The sequence below is a fragment of the Dysidea avara genome, chromosome 4 (assembly GCF_963678975.1).
Source record: "Dysidea avara chromosome 4, odDysAvar1.4, whole genome shotgun sequence".
Taxonomy (NCBI): Eukaryota; Metazoa; Porifera; class Demospongiae; order Dictyoceratida; family Dysideidae; genus Dysidea; species Dysidea avara.
In genome coordinates, this window is record NC_089275.1 from 18,112,895 (window position 1) to 18,132,566 (window position 19,672).

At 37.6% G+C, this 19,672-nt stretch overlaps 1 protein-coding gene across 3 annotated transcripts in view; it reads right to left on the minus strand.

The window, feature by feature from the left end:
* Positions 1 to 19,672, minus strand: part of LOC136253966 (uncharacterized) — a 27,261-nt gene continuing 7,589 nt past the window's right edge. The window contains exons 1-4 of one of the 3 annotated variants that reach the window (XM_066046619.1): positions 13,005 to 13,413; positions 4,732 to 4,875; positions 4,099 to 4,189; positions 1 to 375 (exon numbers count right to left, since the gene is read on the minus strand). In XM_066046619.1, the coding sequence (XP_065902691.1) occupies positions 148 to 375; positions 4,099 to 4,189; positions 4,732 to 4,875; positions 13,005 to 13,282 (741 nt within the window). In that variant the 5' untranslated portion in view covers positions 13,283 to 13,413 and the 3' untranslated portion in view covers positions 1 to 147. Of the gene's footprint in view, positions 376 to 4,098; positions 4,190 to 4,731; positions 4,876 to 5,189; positions 6,171 to 13,004; positions 13,414 to 19,672 lie in introns of those variants that run through there. The other 2 variants (XM_066046621.1, XM_066046620.1) reach the window with 2 other exon arrangements.

The following is a 19,672-nucleotide window of genomic DNA, read 5'->3' on the forward strand; positions in this document are numbered from 1 at the left end:
TAATGTTACCTGAAAAGTTCATCACTAAAGATATTCCTAGGAAATTTAATGATATATGCAGTGTATTAAGCTGTGTAAATCAGTTCAATCAAATGCATTAACTATCTATACTGTAGCATAACAGTCACCCATTTGTCACAAATTTGTTCAGCTGTTAAATTGTTCATTTGTAACATAGTCATCTGGTTTGTTATCATCATCGTAATCATCATTTTGCAGGCGATAATATGACTGTTGTGGTCTAACTTGCAGAGGATGAGCTGAAGGTTGTTGAGGTGTCCAACTGCAGTACTCCCTGGAAGCCCAAGAGAACACACGACTCCAAGATATGATAGCTATCAGTGATATCACTCCCATTGCCATCCACGATGTTATCTATCAATAATTTACACATAAATCTCTGATAAAATGGGCATAATTAAGTTTGATTAATTATTTATATGTAACTTATGGTTTTCTTTGATTCATTGTTAGGGGTGTGGTGATTATGCTAGTATAATTTTGGCACGTGTAGGAGTTGGAAATTGCACTGTCATTATTATGAAGCTTTAACAATGAGCCTTATCTGAAATTACGTCAGACATAAAATGGCCGCTGTCACAGTAGTGTGGGGACATTTGTAAAATTTGTATGGGTGACTGTGGGAAGAAAATTTTTGAACAGTGATATCTCAGTGAAGACTGAAGGTATCGAGCTCTAACAAGAAGGTATGGTTATAAATTAGCTGAAAGAACAGGAATCTAGCGTTGCTTTGAAAATCAACCAAAAATTGCTTTTACACACTTATTGTAATGTCCTATAGCCATACCTGCTAGCTAGAGTTCGATATCTTCCTTCTTGGCTGAGATATTGCCATTCAAAAATTTTCTTCCCATAGTCGCCCATACAAATTTTATGAATGTCCCCACACTACAGCAGCCATTTTTATGTCTGTGACAATTTCGGATAAAGCTCATAGGAAAGTCTGCAATTTGCACAATTCGTTAAAAATTGATAGAGCAGTCAAATATTCTAATAGAACAGTCACATAATTATACTAGACTAATAAAGCAACCGCTTAATGAATAGAAGACTATTTTGAGAAGTAAATGATTTAGTAATTTAGATCAAAAGATTATTGACTGTAATTAAGACAACAATTTTATTTTAGTATCAAGATAATAGTAAATCTTCGTAATCTATTGTATACCAGCTACAGACAGACAGAAAGCTTGTGGAATGGTATCAAAATAATTGGGGAAGTGATACAGTGAGCACTACATGATATTAAGTCAACAAATATGTAAACTGTGCTTACAAAACAGTCCTATAACATAATCAAAATATTATTGATATCAAGATAATAAATTATGGTTGTCACAATGTGTGACCTAGTCTGGGTCTTATTGCCTATTTAAACATTGAGAAATGCCAGTTTTTAAGTAGGTAGTGTTGTAGCTTGCATATATCTTCGGAATGCACACATAACAATGAATTCAAAGATTCAAAGACATCTGCCATTGTGTACAATAACCAAGAGAGGATCTAGGATTTCCAAAAGGCATGTGTATACACAGCAGGGGCTAAGAAAAGTTGCAACTGTTTCACTCTGTTTGATACAACTACTGCAGTTAGTTAACTAATACAATGTGCAAAGCTCATTTAGCATACATGCTTGGTCTGGGGGCATTCCCTTACAGAGGTTTTTTTTTGTAAATTTAGCCCTCTGAATTTCAAATTTGTAATAATTTTGACTGAACTTTTATGAACATTGTAAGCCAGTTTAACTATTTTCTTATTCTTATTAACACTTTCCAGTGTCCAGCACTGAAAATCTGACAGCAACATGTGCTGCAGCCTTTAACTACTTCCTTTGCCACTGTTTCCAGGAGCTGTAAACTATTTCTATTAGCCTATACTGAAGCTACTAACACTAAAAGATGAAATTGCAACCTGCAATATTACTGAGTCTATGTTACACCTGCTTACAAAGAGTTTTCTACTGCATCTATTTATCAGGGAAGGGCAATTATCTGAGGCTGAGAATTTCTGTGGTTATTGCAAAGTATCATCTTTGGAGCATTGGAATTTAAGGTGATGGTGTACTTTTGTTATTCATGTTGATAAAGAAAACTTTATGTGTACACCTATTAAAAGCACACACAAGTAGAAAGGATATAACTATACAGTGGTCAAATTTCGTTTGTTAATATAGCCAACGCAAAGATTGTGTGCTTTTTTTTCATAAAACCATGAAACTTCACAAGTAGAATGTCTCATAACATGTATTTTTGATATAGCACTATCACAGGTTTGACCTTTGGTGACCTTTATCACAGAAAATTGGTCATTAATTTTATGGTTTTGTCTCCCTGAGGTATTAATTAACATGGTACGTATATATCAAAGTAAATGTTTTGTTGGTTGGTTTTTATTTTTTGAAGTTAAATAAGCAATTTCATTCCAAAGTTATGATCACTTATTTTACCCATGAAATTTACCTGCCCCAATGAGCAACAAGTGAATTTTGCAGCTAATAAAAATAACCATAACTTCAAATTATATAAATTATAACTTCAGATAAAATCCAAGTTGATTTGGTCAACAAGACTTTCACTTTGGTACCAAGTTCTGACAAGTTTATTACTGCCTTAGGGAGACAAAGACAGAATGGCTAAATTTCTGTGCAACTATGGCCATGAAGGTCACCTAAGGTCAAATCTGCGATGTCACTATATAATCAAAAATACATGTCGTGAGGCACACCATTATATATGTGGAATTTTTCATGGTTTTATTTAAAAGTGCACAATTCAGATAATTTTTGGGGCTATGCTGCTGTATATACTATAATAGAAAATGTGTGGAGTTTGATCAAGGTAAGGATGCAACCGGCCTTAGACACTGTTGTCGTCGTATTAACTTTATAGATGCTTAAGTTAAAATTTACTAGAATTGATAGTTTAGTTACAAAAGAAACTGAAGTATTTCAACAAAGTATCAAGTCTGTAGCTAAAAATGAAATTACCCATTATACTTTTAACCAGAAAAGAAATTATTCTCAGAGTAGTCTTTCAAGAAGAACAATTGATGGGTTATGTTTCAAGGTACATAATAAAATTCTAAATTTTAAGCACCGCCTTATGGCAGGATGTTTGGCACAATAAAGAAAGAGCAGTGCACAGGTAACAAAGAACAGGTGTTTAATTTTTAACATATTAAACAATGGTCTTTGTTCTTTATAGTTTGCAAGAGTTTTTAATGATGGATGTCTATTTGAGTATTTGACTGTTCTATTAGATTATTTCAAATATGTGACCCAGTCTGGGAAAACCGGGCTCATTGCCTATTTAAAAGTATCGAGAAATGCCAGTTTTAAGTATTTAGTGTTGTAGATCGCCAATGGTTGAAGCTATGTGTACCAAATTTTCACACGTTTTGCACCAATTTCTTACCTTCCACAGTGCGAGTAGCCAACAACTAAGTTTCCCGCCATTTTAGATAAACCGAGGTTGACTGTATCAGGCGAGCTGCAAAATGGGTGGGAGGCGGGGGCCTGGAAGGCGGGAAAGATGGTGTTCAAAAATTGAAAAGGAGGGCGTAGGGATGAATTAGGCCAAGCTTTGGGCCATTGAGGTCTCAAAATTGGCTAAAATGAAAGGAAATTCACAGCAGAGGTACTTATTCAACACCACAGGGCTGTACAGCCACATACAGTCATCCCCAGGCTGACCAGAGCTCCATTAAGGCTCCATACCGCACGTACAGATCGCCACTGGGCTTGGGAGAAGCAGCCAGAAAAACCAGACCACTCAAGTGTAGCTGATTTTGATTGTGGAAAATCAGATAGTTTATTCATGTAGCTTTGTGTCCTGGGTGAAAAATCGAATCTGCTGACATGGGCAATAAGACCGGTTTTGTCAGACTGGGTCACATATTAGCACCTTTTAGCAGTTTTACACCTAAAATATAATTTTGACCACTCTTGTGTTGATGAAATTAGCTCTTCCTTTCTTGTTCTTTCCATCTTTTCATTACCCATGGCAGCTTCTACTAGCCTTGTAGATAACATTTTGAAGGGGAGATGCACCCCCTCTATCCACCCTTGCAATAACTCACCTCACATGCCAGCAGAGCATAGTAAATCCTGACTGCAACATAATGCCCATCATCAGCAACACCATACAGGTAAATATTAGCACAAATTTCACTGTAAACTAGATACACAATGTCATAATGATATACCTAAAGCATATACCATAAAATAATGGGGAAGTTTTGTGGTTAAAGTTTACCAAGACTATTTGCAGTAAAACTTCACAGTAAAGCTTAAAACTGTAAATAACACGTATAAGATTATTTCAATTTAGTGGGGAAACTTTCATGGTTTACTTTGAAACTGTGAAAATGGAAAACTCATGCCTAGCAAAACTTTCCCCTTATTATACAGTAGCATACACTACCAGAGAAGTATGCCATGAAACATCTATGGTTTTTTCATGAAATGTTAAATCTCCCCTATGAAATGTACCATGAAAGTCAATTCATGGTATACAATGGGTTGTTTCATGGGCCATGAAATGCGTTTCCAGATCAGATTATCATGGTACTTTCATGGTGTTGCAGAGATTTCATGGGTGCAGTACCCATGAAATGTTAAAATTCATGGGATAAACCATAGGTATTTTCATGGGTATTTCATGGTTATTTTCATGGCAATTTCATGTACTGTATCTGGTAGTGATAATGAACCTCTCTTTATAATAATCTTCATAGCCTTTCCTTAAACTATCACAGGTTTCTGCCTTCCCTATGGAAATCACCATACTGATGGCTAAAGTCAGCAGTGCAGTTAATGTTGCTTCCACCCCATCCAGTATGCTGAAAGCGTTGGATCTAAGACAGTGACCAACAATATAAAATCCTATAGTACCGGTATATAGTTTTGATGGATGTGACCAAGTACAGTCTAATTAAACATGTAAATCATGGCTACGAGGTGTATTGCACTTATGCATGCACACCCCAACTCCAAAGTCAGAGGAAGTTTACTTTTGATAAACCCAAGGTGAAGCCAAGGGCTTTATCAACAGAAAACTTCTGATGGCTGAGAAGAAGGGCCTGAAGAGGTTTATATAAGTGAAATGAGGCATGGTCCATACCATGTGTCTACATGCTAACAACCCATACCCTTTTATGCACAAACTTACATAAAAACAATTGGCATGGAAGACATGCTGGTAGCCTTCCTCTTGCAATGCAGCTTGCTCAAAATCACTCAAATCTTCCTCGTCTTGTGCAGCTGCTGCAATCACTCCACGGAGGGTATTGCTAAAATCCGGAACGGGGTGTGCACCAAGTTAATAAATTGTTTTTGCAGATTGTACACCTTTTCTTACTATCACATAGTGACTAGATTTGTGCTAAAGTTAGTTTTTTTCTACTTGTAAGCATGCTAGAAATCGCTCGCTTGAAATTTCTATTTAATTCCCACTGTGAATACATTTTGTGAACACCTACGCCTGCTTAACCATTATTTTATACTGTAAGCATATAATTCACAGCCACTAACATACACTGTGGTTAACTCTCGTAAATTATTGTCAATGCTGGCAGACTTCAGAAAACCATCCTCACTATTACTGAAGGCTTGGACACGACTATAACATGAAAATAGTACAGTAGTTTACCTTTTAGAATGATAAGGAAGTATTTCTACATCAGGATTAAACAGAATTTGCTGGATCGTGGTGGGCATTAACTAAAAACACCGAGAGTGTAATTTCTAGCATACCTATAAGTAGAAGGAAACGAACTCTAGCACAATTCTATAGTCACTGTGTGGCAGTTGAAAATGGTGCAAAATCCGTGAATATGATTTTTCTACTTGACATGCGCCCCAATTGGTTCCATTCCGTTCCAGCACTACCCCTCCACGGACTCCTTTGTGATCTAGCTGGCTTTGTAGTGGGCGTCATGTGCTGACTGTTTTGATCAGTGTTAAATAGAATTTGATTTAGTGATGTCCAGCACACTTGTCTCTTGTGCTGGGGGTGGTAGGGAATTCCATCTAGCCCGGGGAAAAATTTGTTGTACCATTTTTGTCACCTCCATTATATAACTCTCTATATGGAGTGTATTTCTATTGAGTGCAAAGCCTTAGGCCTTGTTATGTATAGTTTCATTTATTTGTTCATCAAGACACACGATAGTGTGTCGTGCGGCCCAAGAAGCCGGCGCGCCACACCGTGAGTATATTGACAGGAAGAAAGAAAACGTCATTTTCACACTTTTGTATCTCGGTGATGGCTTATCCGATTGAAACCAAATTTGCTGCAGAGTTGCCCACCAGCTAGGGGAGTCTACATTCCAAATTTGAAGGAAATCACTCAAGCCATTTCCGAGATATGAGCGGCCAAAGTTAGGTTTTTTTTTCTTCGTTTTTTTTCTTCGTTTTTTTTTCTTCTTCGTCTTTTCGCACACTTGCAAAAATTGTTATAAAACGCAAACGCGTGCTCCGATCGCCTTGAAATTTGGCACACAGAAAGGGAGTCCAAAGGCGCATCGTAGCATCAAATTTGGTGCAAATCCGATGAATGGTTCAGGAGTTATGACCGATTATTCGCGTAAAACAAGATCGATTTGTTGTCACGCCTACAGGGTAAACGGCTTCATGGAATGAGCTGAAAATTGCTATGTAGATGGAGTAACCATCGTAGGAGTGCCTTTTGGTAGTTTGAAAGGAATCGAGATTAAGACCACGGAGATATGACAAAAACCCAACCTGTGTCACAATTACGCGATCGATTTTTAGTAATAAAAAAAGTATTAGTTTTTACGCCTACTAGGCAAACCGCTAAGAGCAATGAGCTGAAAATCGGTGTATAGCTGGAATAATCTTCATAGAAAGTCCTTGCAGTAGTATAGAAGAATTGGATTACAAACTACTGAGTTATGATTCGAAAGCCAACTCTGTGTAGCAAATGCGAGATCGAGATACTCTAATAGAACAGTCACCCTAATAGAGCATTCAGCTAATTTATTTACTCCATTATAGAATTCTATTACATTACAAGTTATTCTGTAGGGACTTCAGCTGCAAACAGTTAATCTTATAGACAGTTAAGCAAGAAGTAAGTCACCCTGTGGAGAATTAAGCTACAATTATATCACTGTAGAGATTCAGAACATTACAAGTCACACTAAAGAGAGTTCAGCTATAAACAAGTCATGCACCCTGTAGAGAGTTCACCTACAATTAAATCACTCTCTAGAGAATTCAGCTACACACAAATCACTGTGCAGAGAGTTCAGCTACAAACAAATCAATCTTTAGAGTGATCAGCAACAAACAAATCAACTTGTAGAGAGATCAGCTAGAAACAAATCAACCTGCAGAGAGATCAGCTACTAACAAATCAGCTTGTAGAGAGATCAGTTACACACAAATCAAGAGATAAGCTAGAAAAAAATCACCCTGTAGATAGTTCAGCTAAAACAAATCAACCTGCAGAGAGATCAGCTACAAACATATCACCTTATAGACAGTTTAGCTACAAACAAATTACCCTGTAGAGAGATCGACTACAAACAAATCAACTTGCAGAGAGATCAGCTACACACAGATCAACTTGTAGAGAGATCAGCTAGAAACAAATCACCCTGTAGAGAGTTCAGCTAAAACAAATCAACCTGCAGAGAGATCAGCTACAAACATATCACCTTATAGACAGTTCAGCTACAAACAAATTACCCTGTAGAGAGATCGACTACAAACAAATCAACTTGCAGAGAGATCAGCTACAAGCAAATCACCCTTTAGAGAGTTCAGCTACAAACAAATCAACCTGCAGAGAGATCAAATCACCTTATAGAGAGTTCAGCTACAAACAAATTGCCCTGTAGAGAGATCAGTTACAAACAAATCAACCTGCAGAGAGATCAGCTACACACAAATCTACTTGTAGAGAGATCAGCTACAAACAAATCTCACTGTGGAGATCAGCTAGAAACTAGACACAATGTAAGAAGTTCAGCTACAAGCAAATAACCCTGTAGAGATTTCAGCTGCAAACAGATCACCCTGTAGAGAGATCAGGTAGAAACTAGACACCATGTAAAGAGTTCAGCTATAGAAGAGGTCACCTTATAGAGAGTTCAGCTACAAAGAAACCATCATGTAGAGAGTTCAGCTGCAAATAAATTACTCTGCATAGAGTTCAGCTAGAAGAAGTCACTTTGTAGAGAGTTCAGCTACAAAGAAAGCACCATGTAGAGAGTTTAGCTGCAAACAAATCACCTGTAGAGAGTTCAGCTAGAAACAAATCACCCTGTAGAGAGATCAGTTAGAAGAGGTCACCTTGTAGAGAGTTCAGCTACAAAGAAATCACCACCTAAAGAGTTCAGCTGCAAACAAATCACCCTGTAGGGATCAGCTAAAAGAAGTCACCTTGTAGAGAGTTCAGCTACAAAGAAACCATCATGTGGAGAGTTCAGCTACAAAGAAATCACCCTGTAGAGAGTTCAGCTAGAAGAAGTCACCTTGTAGAGAGTTCAGCTACAAAGAAACCATCATGTAGAGAGTTCAGTTACAAAGAAACCACCATGGATGTAGAGAGTTTAGTTGCAAACAAATAACCTGTAGAGAGTTCAGCTAGAAACAAATCACCCTGTAGAGAAATCAGCTAGAAGAGGTCACCTTGTAGAGAGTTCAGCTACAAAGAAACCGTTATGTAGAGAGTTCAGCTACAAAGAAAGCACCATGTAGAGAGTTTAGCTACAAACAAATCACCTGTAGAGAGTTCAGCTAGAAGAAGTCACCTTGTAGAGAGTTCAGCTACAAAGAAAGCACCGTGTAGAGAGTTTAGCTGCAAACAAATCACCTGTAGAGAGTTCAGCTAGAAACAAATCACCCTGTAGAGAGATCAGCTAGAAGAGGTCACCTTGTAGAGAGTTCAGCTACAAAGAAACCATCAGGTGGAGAGTTCAGCTACAAAGAAATCACCCTGTAGAGAGTTCAGCTAGAAGAAGTCACCTTGTAGAGAGTTCAGCTACAAAGAAACCATCATGTAGAGAGTTCAGTTACAAAGAAACCACCATGGATGTAGAGAGTTTAGCTGCAAACAAATAACCTGTAGAGAGTTCAGCTAGAAACAAATCACCCTGTAGAGAAACCAGCTAGAAGAGGTCACCTTGTAGAGAGTTCAGCTACAAAGAAACTGTTATGTAGAGAGTTCAGCTACAAAGAAAGCACCATGTAGAGAGTTTAGCTACAAACAAATCACCTGTAGAGAGTTCAGCTAGAAGAAATCACCTTGTTGAGAGTTCAGCTACAAAGAAACCATCATGTAGAGAGTTCAGCTACAAAGAAAGCACCATGCAGAGAGTTTAGCTGCAAACAAATCACCTGTAGAGGGTTCAGCTACCAACAAATCACCTGTAGAGAGTTCAGCTAGAAGAAGTCACCTTGTAGAGAGTTCAGCTACAAAGAAACCATCATGTGGAGAGTTCAGCTACAAAGAAAGCACCATGTAGAGAGTTTAGCTGCAAACAAATCACCTGCAGAGAGTTCAGCTAGAAACAAATCACCCTGTAGAGAGATCAGCTAGAAGAGGTCACCTTGTAGAGAGTTCAGCTACAAAGAAACCATCAGGTGGAGAGTTCAGCTACAAAGAAATCACCCTGTAGAGAGTTCAGCTAGAAGAAGTCACTTTGTAGAGAGTTCAGCTACAAAGAAACCATCATGTAGAGAGTTCAGCTACAAAGAAACCACCATGTATGTAGAGAGTTTAGCTGCAAACAAATCACCTGTAGAGAGTTCAGCTAGAAGAAGTCACTTTGTAGAGAGTTCAGCTACAAAGAAAGCACCATGTAGAGAGTTTAGCTGCAAACAAATCACCTGTAGAGAGTTCAGCTAGAAACAAATCACCCTGTAGAGAGATCAGTTAGAAGAGGTCACCTTGTAGAGAGTTCAGCTACAAAGAAATCACCACCTAAAGAGTTCAGCTGCAAACAAATCACCCTGTAGGGATCAGCTAAAAGAAGTCACCTTGTAGAGAGTTCAGCTACAAAGAAACCATCATGTGGAGAGTTCAGCTACAAAGAAATCACCCTGTAGAGAGTTCAGCTAGAAGAAGTCACCTTGTAGAGAGTTCAGCTACAAAGAAACCATCATGTAGAGAGTTCAGCTACAAAGAAATAAAAAAACACATGGGTTAAAAAAGCCCCAAAGCCAGCCATAGGCTGGCTTTGCAGTATACAAATACAAAAAGAAGTGATATCTAATCAAAAACAGCCAAGCTTTAAAAAAAGGTGCGGCCCCCAAAAAGGCCATGGTGAAAAAAGATGTGAAATCCAAGGTGGCGGCCAAGAAATGGCTGTGATGGTAGGTTAACGGTAAAAATTTTAATAACGACAATTCAGGTGAATTTTGTGCCACTTGGTCTTGGCATCAAATTCACCTGAATTGTCGTTATTAAAATTTTTACCATTAACCTACCATCACAGCCATTTCTTGGTCGCCACCTTGGATTTCACATCTTTTTTCACCATGGCCTTTTTGGGGGCCGCACCTTTTTTTACAGCTTGGCTGTTTTTGATTAGATTATTATTTACAGGTATGACCGGCATTTCTTATTATCTTTAGTATTTGGTTGTATAATTATTATGATTAAAAACTTCACACTGAGGCTGAACTGCAGTATGATTACAAAAATGAGTAATGCACTTGTCAATTTCATGCCCCCCCCGGGGTGGGGGAATACAGGGGATTTGAAAAATCATGGTGTCAAATTCCCCACTACTGGGGGCAAAATCGGCTGTCAAATCCCCACTATGTCCCCACCCCCATAGTAGGGGATTTGACAACACCTCAAGGATGACTAAGCACATATTTCATGCATGTGACTAGTAATAAACCTGCCCTGTAGCTAGTAAAATTATAGCAAGTGCGATTTTATTGTTTAGAAATGCAACTACCAAAAATCTATCAGTAAATTAGACAACTGTCAATTTTCCCAGGGGTGGGGACAAGAAGCAATGTCAGGTGAATTTTGTGCCAAGACCAAGCGGCACCAAATTCATCTGAATTGTCGTTATTAAAATTTTTACCATTAACCTACCATTATAGCCATTTCTTGGATTTCACATCTTTTTTCACCATAGCCTTTTTGAGGGCCGCACTCTTTTTTTACAGCTTGGCTGTTTTGGATTAGATATTATTTACATGCATATATTTGTATATAGCTCACAGAATGATGTCGATGTCATCTACAACCCACCTGACTTGAGTTTGATGGGGAAAACCATTAAAATGAAGTTTCCCATAAAAGTAGGAGTGGAAAAGTGGTGCAAAGGGACAGTACCTTCACATGACGGAAGAAGTGGGAAGTTAGGTGTATACTTTCCTTGTGACAAACAGACTTGTTTTATTTTACCTGATGATCCTGACATAGATTGCAGTAACTAAGCCGGAAGTGGGAAAGTGTAGTCACTAGTGTATACTGTGACAAACAGACTGTTTTCATGTTATATACCTGTGATCCTGACATAGACATCATTAATATAGCTGCATGCATGCAATGGTTATATTTTCAAAATAATTTCAATATAGTGCAGCTCACTCACATGTGATCATGTTGCAACGAGGTTTGCAACATGAGGATTTCTAAAGCAGAGCAGTACCAGGGTAGTAAAATCCTTGATCACACAACACAATACTATTGTTTAACAAGGAATCTCATTTAACAATGCTCACGTGATTACTTTGCATCACGTGACATTCGTATCACGTGATTTATGAAGGTACGTAAAATCTTCCCAAAAGTAAGGCTCTCAAGTGGATTTCCTACCTTCTACCAGCATTTTACGTGAGTGTAAAGTACGTAAAATCTTCCCATGAGTGATCCAAGGGTATAGTGATGTTATTCCTTCCCATGAGTGACCCATGGGACTGCTCACGTTAAATCTTCCCATGGGAGCCCCATGGGGTTAAGTACCTTTTTATGCCAAGATGGGTACGACCATTTATTACAGGACTGTACAGATCAATAAGCAAAAATTTAACAAAATCTAAGAGCTTAAATGGTTAAATTACAGAACTGAAGGTCTACCAGTGTCTTGCACTGGTAGCCATAATATCAGGAATGTGTCATACCTTTTAAAATTATGGTGTGTTATAGGTATGCGCAAAGCCACACCTACTTGCAGGAAACGTATCTCTCTTTTTGCTAGGCTTGCGCCAATTATTCCGGCATAATAGGCTGGAAAAAGCATCAAGCATTATGCCAGCATATTATGATGATTTTTAAGAGTTTAATTAAAACGCGCTATGCGCGTGCCAAAAATACTGCACAACATGAACACACTGCACATTATTACTGCATTTCATATCAAAAAACGTTGCAGTGTTATTATTTTTACTAGTTCTTGACTGATTATTCGCACTTTATCGAAATAAGATCGAGATACTCTAATAGAGCAGTCACTTACTCTAATACAGCAATCAGGAAGTGCAGATATACTCTAATAAAACAGTTGAGCATAATCTCCTATATAGGCTGGATTTTTGAGCACTGCTCAAGAGCATAATAGGCAATTTTCAAAGCATAATTGGCTCAAGCCTATACTTTTTGCAAACTTACGTAGAATCATCCCCACTGACTACCATCGTTAAGTATAGCCATCCTCGTGCTTAACGCGCTATAGTCGGCATTCAAAACGTGGTTGGCGCACGCCTCACTTTAAATTAATCCGGGTCAAAATCCTGCATGTGATTGCTATCCGGGTCAGTGGGTCATCCGGCGCGGGCCAACAGTAGTGACCCGGTTTCAACGCTGTACTAGACGCGTCCCCTAAAGTCAAATGCTCTGGGCAACCACTATAGACGCGAAAATACTGAAAAAAACTTTCGGTTCACTGAGTAACCACTTCCTAATAGAAAATATGTCAGCCAACCTGCATCAAAACTGAGAGAGTGGCTGATGAGACAGTGGTGAACTACTTTAATTATACACAGCTAAAATTACCTTTTGTACTTCACAATTCGAATTGGTAGCAGTATTACCATTGCTAGTGAACACAGTGCTGAAGCCCCTGAGCCATACACGACGGCATAGCAGTATATATTATCTCCAAATTCTCCATGGGTTTCGTCCTCAAACTTGATGAATAGCGGGGAGCATTTCTCGTCGGTACAATCCCACTCGTGCTTAATTTCCTCGTGCTTATGCCACATCGAAGCGATACATGTGACTTGCAAGACCGTGGGCGATAGCAGCGATGAACAGGAAGATAAGGATAACATTTATTACTCTGTTACATCCAAAATTTGATCCATTCTGTTGTGAAGCGGTGAGCACAGTATCTCTTGCATAGCCTGTTGTAGCATCAGCAGCTGCTTCCTGTGACAGCGACATAGTTGGCTACTATTTAGTATGCTAATGCACTTGTCAATTTCATGCCCCACCCCCGGAGAGGGTGGGGGAATACAGGGGATTTGACAAATCGTGGTGTCAAATTCCCCACTACTGGGGCAAAATCGGCTGTCAAATCCCCACTATGTCCCTGTTCTATACCATATGCGTATTTTGTACCGTACGCGTATATACGCGTATGGTATATACCATACGCGTACGGTACGATTTTCCGTACCATTCGCGTACGGTATAGACATACGCGTATGGTACGTACCATATGCGTATTATGCCTTTTCTCAGTATCTTCTAGCCTTGCCATCACCTAGCTACAATGGGATGTCTTTACAAGCATTTCTAGCTGAGCAAACTTAGAACACAACACAATAATCTGCTTACTACTGAGCTGTAACTATAAATTTATTCATCAGCACACTGCATGCATTTTATCCTTGCCATGCATGCCCATGCATTTCCCACTATAGTTCTATACTATAATGTACCTAAATCTATGTACATGATCTCACTTTGTCTGCAGAACTTTGCATAAATGGTACTATACATGTATGCTGCTTTATACAGTAGCTATCAGAAGCATGCAGATGGTCTTATATATATATACTCAATTATAAGTGTGGATAACTGACAATTTACAACAGAATTGGGTAAATAAGCAAGGAGAGCAATTACAACATGCATGGTAGCTAGTAAGTTCTAACTGAATTATACATATATACATATACTGCTTGTGCAAAGCTAATAACTGGAAAAATGAACTTCGTAAGTGTCATCAGTTGTGCAGCATGGCTCCTCACTGTATTTGCATTTTTATACACTATGTACACTCTTCTTCTTTTGAAGATCCAATTTCTTGTTTACGTACTTTTCTTGTTTATACATACTGTAAATAGTATATTCATCACACTGGACCTACAAGCACAAATTAATGTGGATGTTGTTAACTTTAAAGAGTACATTCATATAAGAGTAGCTAAACACATTGTCTTCCCATCCACAAGCATGACAGTAAGTAGCAAGTAGCTATACAACGCACTTAACAATAATAAAACAATGCTACTTAATATACATTCATTACTGAACTATACATTAGAACTCATAAACTCACCATAAAATCTCTGCCATGTTATGTTTTCCTACTTCATCTCAGCAGGCAATGTACATGCCTCATTCAATAGCAAAGATTCAGCGAACTACAGTTTAAAAAAATTTATTGCACAATTAATTACTATGCACATCAGTGTTAGAGTATAGCATGTCTAATGTTGCTATATTAAGCTACAGCCATGCAGATTTACATTAATTTGCAAACTAAAAACATTACTTTCTCTACAGTTATATCTCTTTGCTACCTCCCTCAATGTTATTGTATCAGCATTCTCCAGGTCTTCCTCTGTTTGAGCAATCATTATACATTGTACTTCTCGAGCTCATCTGATTAAAATTGTCTGTTCAACATACCTTTAGTGCCACCAGGCATAAATATCCATTTTTAAGTGGAAGCTAGTGTACTAACAAATTAAAGGTAAACAATAGATTATATGTAGCAACAATAGAATAAATATTAATTTTAATGAAATAATATATATATGCCTGAAAAAATTGGCTCCATTTGCCAATGGATGAAAATTATTTAATATGGTTGCTATGTTGTAACCAATCAGAATGCAGTATATGGATAATTATATCAAAATCTTATGTTTATATTTATAGCTACAATGCTACCTCTACTGGCTTAGCGTTTATATCACTATGCATTCCAGTTATATTCATTGAAAAATCGTGAATATCAATATGCTGGCACAATTCTACAGCCTAAAAGAAATGAATGTCTTTTGTCCTAAATAATGCTTTAGAAGATCAAACTTCAAATTTCAGTTTCTGAGTAAGACAAGGAGCATACTGCTCTTGTTTTATGTTGAAGGGATAATTTGGCACCTTTAAACCCAAACACATTTTTACAAAGTTCATATATACAAGTATAGAGAAACCAATATAGTAGAGTTTTGGGTAATACACTCTATATAGCTTTTAATTATTGTACTAATCTTTGACTATCTTCAGGAGTATTTGTAAACACATAAATATTATGTGTGGGTATTGTTCTAATTGTAGGGAAGTGTAGGCAGACCATTTATATAGGCAAAACAGACTACTGTATATAATATTATTAATCAATAACTGAAAGTATACACAATAACAACTAACTGTTACAACTACAGTACACAATATTAATGTTACAGGTATGCATAAATTACATTATATTACATCATGTCAAATCATTACATTACATCATTAACTCTATTATAGATATGAAGGAGGAGTAGCATTTGTAATAATGGCCTAGTTTTTGAATTTTCATTGTATCAACAATGGATCATGAATTCAATAAGAAGCAATATATGTGTAGCAATTGCAGCCACAATGTACTGCGTGGAAGAAGAAACAAAAATTAAAATTTACCACATGTTGTCAGTGTGTGCAGTTGCTATGCAACAGATAGATAATTTGTGACTGGATTTGCAAAAAGGTATACCTTTTTCACAGACAAAATTTGACCCATGCATATTTTGAAATTCGGGGTTTCATAAGTTTTTGAACATATACCTTATAATTGCACATGCCTGCATGCAATTATCCATGAGTGTACAGTAGCTACTAGTATCTATCTGCATTTTGATACTAAGAGCAAGTTTATCAGTGAAAGGAGTCAATTGTTACATCATCTTGTTTGCTGGTATGTAAAATGTGTGGAAAAGGTACCTTTTCACAAATCTGGTCATTTAAACTCAACTATATTCTAGAGAACACATACAGTATACCAGCTTGTGTACTTTCAAATCAATTACACTGTGGATAAATGAAGTCATTTATTATAAAAATGCAAGATGGAAATCCATGACAAATAAGGCAGTAGACAGCAGGAAGAGGCAATAAATCAATATGTACAAAAGTCAGAAGACATCAAGAAAATAATCCACAGGTGCTTACATAAACCATCATAATTATATGGGTGATGGCTCTATTGCATGTATTTTGTGGAACTGTCAGATACTTTGATGAAATGTCAGATATACTTTGATGAAATGAAATGAACAGAAAGACTAGCCCCTCCCCCCCCTCTCTTCCCCGAACAGAAATGAAAGCAGAGTGCCATCAGGCGTAGTAAATAGGTACGGCAGTGTAAAAATCTTCTGCTTGATATTATACGCATACCAGGTTAGCTATACTCAGATGGTACGATTTTCCGTACCATACGCGTATGGTTGTACCGTACGCGTATACGCATATGGTATGTACCATACGCGTATGGTACAAAATACGCATATGGTATAGAACATCCCCACCCCTATAGTAGGGGATTTGACGACACCTCAAGGGTGACTAAGCACATATTTCATGCATGTAACTAGGGCCAGGCCAAATTAATTCACAGTTTATCGTCACCGCCCGCATGGGTTTTTAGGAATAGAGCAATAATTTCATAATTCATTATTTCTCACGTGATAATCATTGCTTACGCTTCTGAACTCGTTTTGTATATAAAACATGGTGTGTGCAACAAACGTGACGATTATTCCCAGCCTGGTCTTGTTAGTACCTTCAATAAATGGATTTCTATAGGGAGATTGCATAAACGAATAGCTAAGTATTAACCGTGACGTAATCAAATAAGCTCTGCAATCATTGTTAAAGTAGCTAGCAACTGTGTGAAGCTATTTTTTAAATGTTTTTCCATGTTAAAAAAATTATGAAATATGAAAAATGACCTCCCGCCCGCATGACTTTTTCAAATATCCCGGACGATAAACTGTCAATCAACTTGGCCTGGCCTAGTAATAAACCTGCCCTGTATAGCTATAGCAAGTGCGATTTTATTGTTTAGAAATGCAACTACCGAAAACCGGTCAGTGAATTGGACAAATGTGACTGGGCCTGCGATAATAGGGCATGTGGGCACATGATTTTTGCCTACTTTTTCACACTTTCATCACTCATAACGTTTTGTATAATTATGCTATGGCATTGCAATTTTCAGCTCTTAGTAAGCATTTAATTGGCATCATGATGCAAGTTACAGAATGGAAATATACTTTTCCAGTACAGAGATATGAACTATAGAGCAATGGTGTGTAGTTTGTGCCCACATGCCCTGTTTTCGCAGACCTGGTCACAAATGTCAATTGCCCCAGGGGTGGGGACAAGAAGCAATGTCAAATCCCCACCTGGGGTGTGGGGACGCTCGGGGGTGGGGGGGTGGGGCATGAAATTGACAAGTGCATAAGCTCGAATGAAATGTTTACGGAAATAATGTGGCTAAACTTTAACCCTTTCAGTGGGTGGAAAGGGGGAGACTTAATTAAACTAGTCAACTGGGCTACAACCTGGCTTAATTATGTCTCTCAACCTTAACAAATGCGAACACCTAGATATAACTAGCAAAAAAACAACCTTTATCAACTACGTAGCTACAAGTTCAGGGACCATACGCGAAGTTACCTCAGGGTGGGGTATATTCTACGGAACGGAACGGAATGCTTTCTCAAATTGAAGCTTGCAGCTTACCATTGCTGTACAAGTTATCGGTGGCACTTCCACCAGGCAAATGCACCCCAAGAAAGATAAAATGAATTTAAGGATCGATTGTGGGTTCTTATTAGTAACGAAGTATTAATTGTGGGAATTAATAGCTGACTCAATGTGTTCATCTTCGGATATATCAAGTAGCTACGGAACTTAATGCATGACTAATGTGACTTTAGAATGTACAGTCTGGGGCCGGCCCAGCCTCAGTTTCTAATCGGTCATAAATCAGTAGCTACACTACAAAGGAAACAATATCGGATGTATAGCTACAGGCATAAGCCTTTATCCTTAAAATACAAATGCAAATAAATATGGTGACAAGCTGAATCAACTCAGTCTAAGCAGAATCTAAAGGAATTTTGTGCAGTGTGAGGAGCAAACATTCAGATACCTCAAGGAGGCTATATTGTGTGAACATCAATGATTCATTAACAGAGTAGTGGACTAATGCCTATCTCAGCCTGAGTAATGAGTTGAATCCAGGATGGGGTCTATTTTACAGAATGGAATGCTTTCTGAATCAAAACTTGTGGCTTGGCTAGCCACTATCATTGCTGAAATTGCATCTTATCAGTGGAGCCTCCAGGAAAATGAAATAGGATAATAAAATATTAATAACTGTCTCATGCAGTGATTGTTCTACTACCTGATATATCAAGCAAGTCTCTTCAATTCATTTATTGCATGACCAAGGCAAGTTTTGTTACTACAATACAGTAGCCGATTGGATGTCAATTGTTTCTGCTGATCTTGACAAAATAAAAAGTTAAGAAGACCACTCAATTTCTTCAGTTTCAGAGCATAAAATCCATGCACAGAGAAATTAACTAGAAAGTTACTGGTGACAGGAAAAGGCTAGGTGATCATGACTTTATTCAGTCTAATAAACAGAATATGTGGTTGATTAAGTGAGGTATCACTTTCAAAATGTTCAGACGACCAGTGATGAGATGCATGGATTCATCAAATTTTTGTTGTGGTTGGAGATATTAAATATCCAAAAGCAAACTGACTGTATAATATTAATTCACTTTCCTTATATATTTTCTCAATTTTGAGCCTGTATACAAATAATTAAATTTTTCTTAAAATCCTGGAATAAGATAGGAGAGAAAATTTACCTATACTGTACAATTTCAAATGAAAATGAAGAAAAATACAGACAAATCAATAAAATTAGTACAACTACAATAAGGTGAATTACAAATATAAATATTTAATATGAATTAGAGCCTTTAGATAATTATTGTTCCAAAGCAAAATTGTAGTTGAAAACAAAGCCTGGTGAGATCTTGGTTAATTAACGACAGTGGTGGAGATTAAAAGGGTGATAACTTCTTGAATATATTGCAAAGTGGAGGTACAAATCAAAATGGGATGCCAATTCCATGAAAAATTTGTATACATAAATAATCTAGCATTACTGTATTCATTTGTCCTCCACTTAAATATGCTACAACAGTGTTGGTACACCTTGAGATCTCAACTCTAGAGTAGATCCAACACAGAGCAGCCCGCACTATAACAAATACATGTGATCCCACTGTAATTTCATGGACCAGCTGGACTGGGAATCACTCGAAAATAGACGAACAAATTTAACCTGTTTTGTTTGAAGTGAAGCATGTGAAATGTTACACTTAAGAAATCCTAGGATTATTAGGCGGCATGTAATT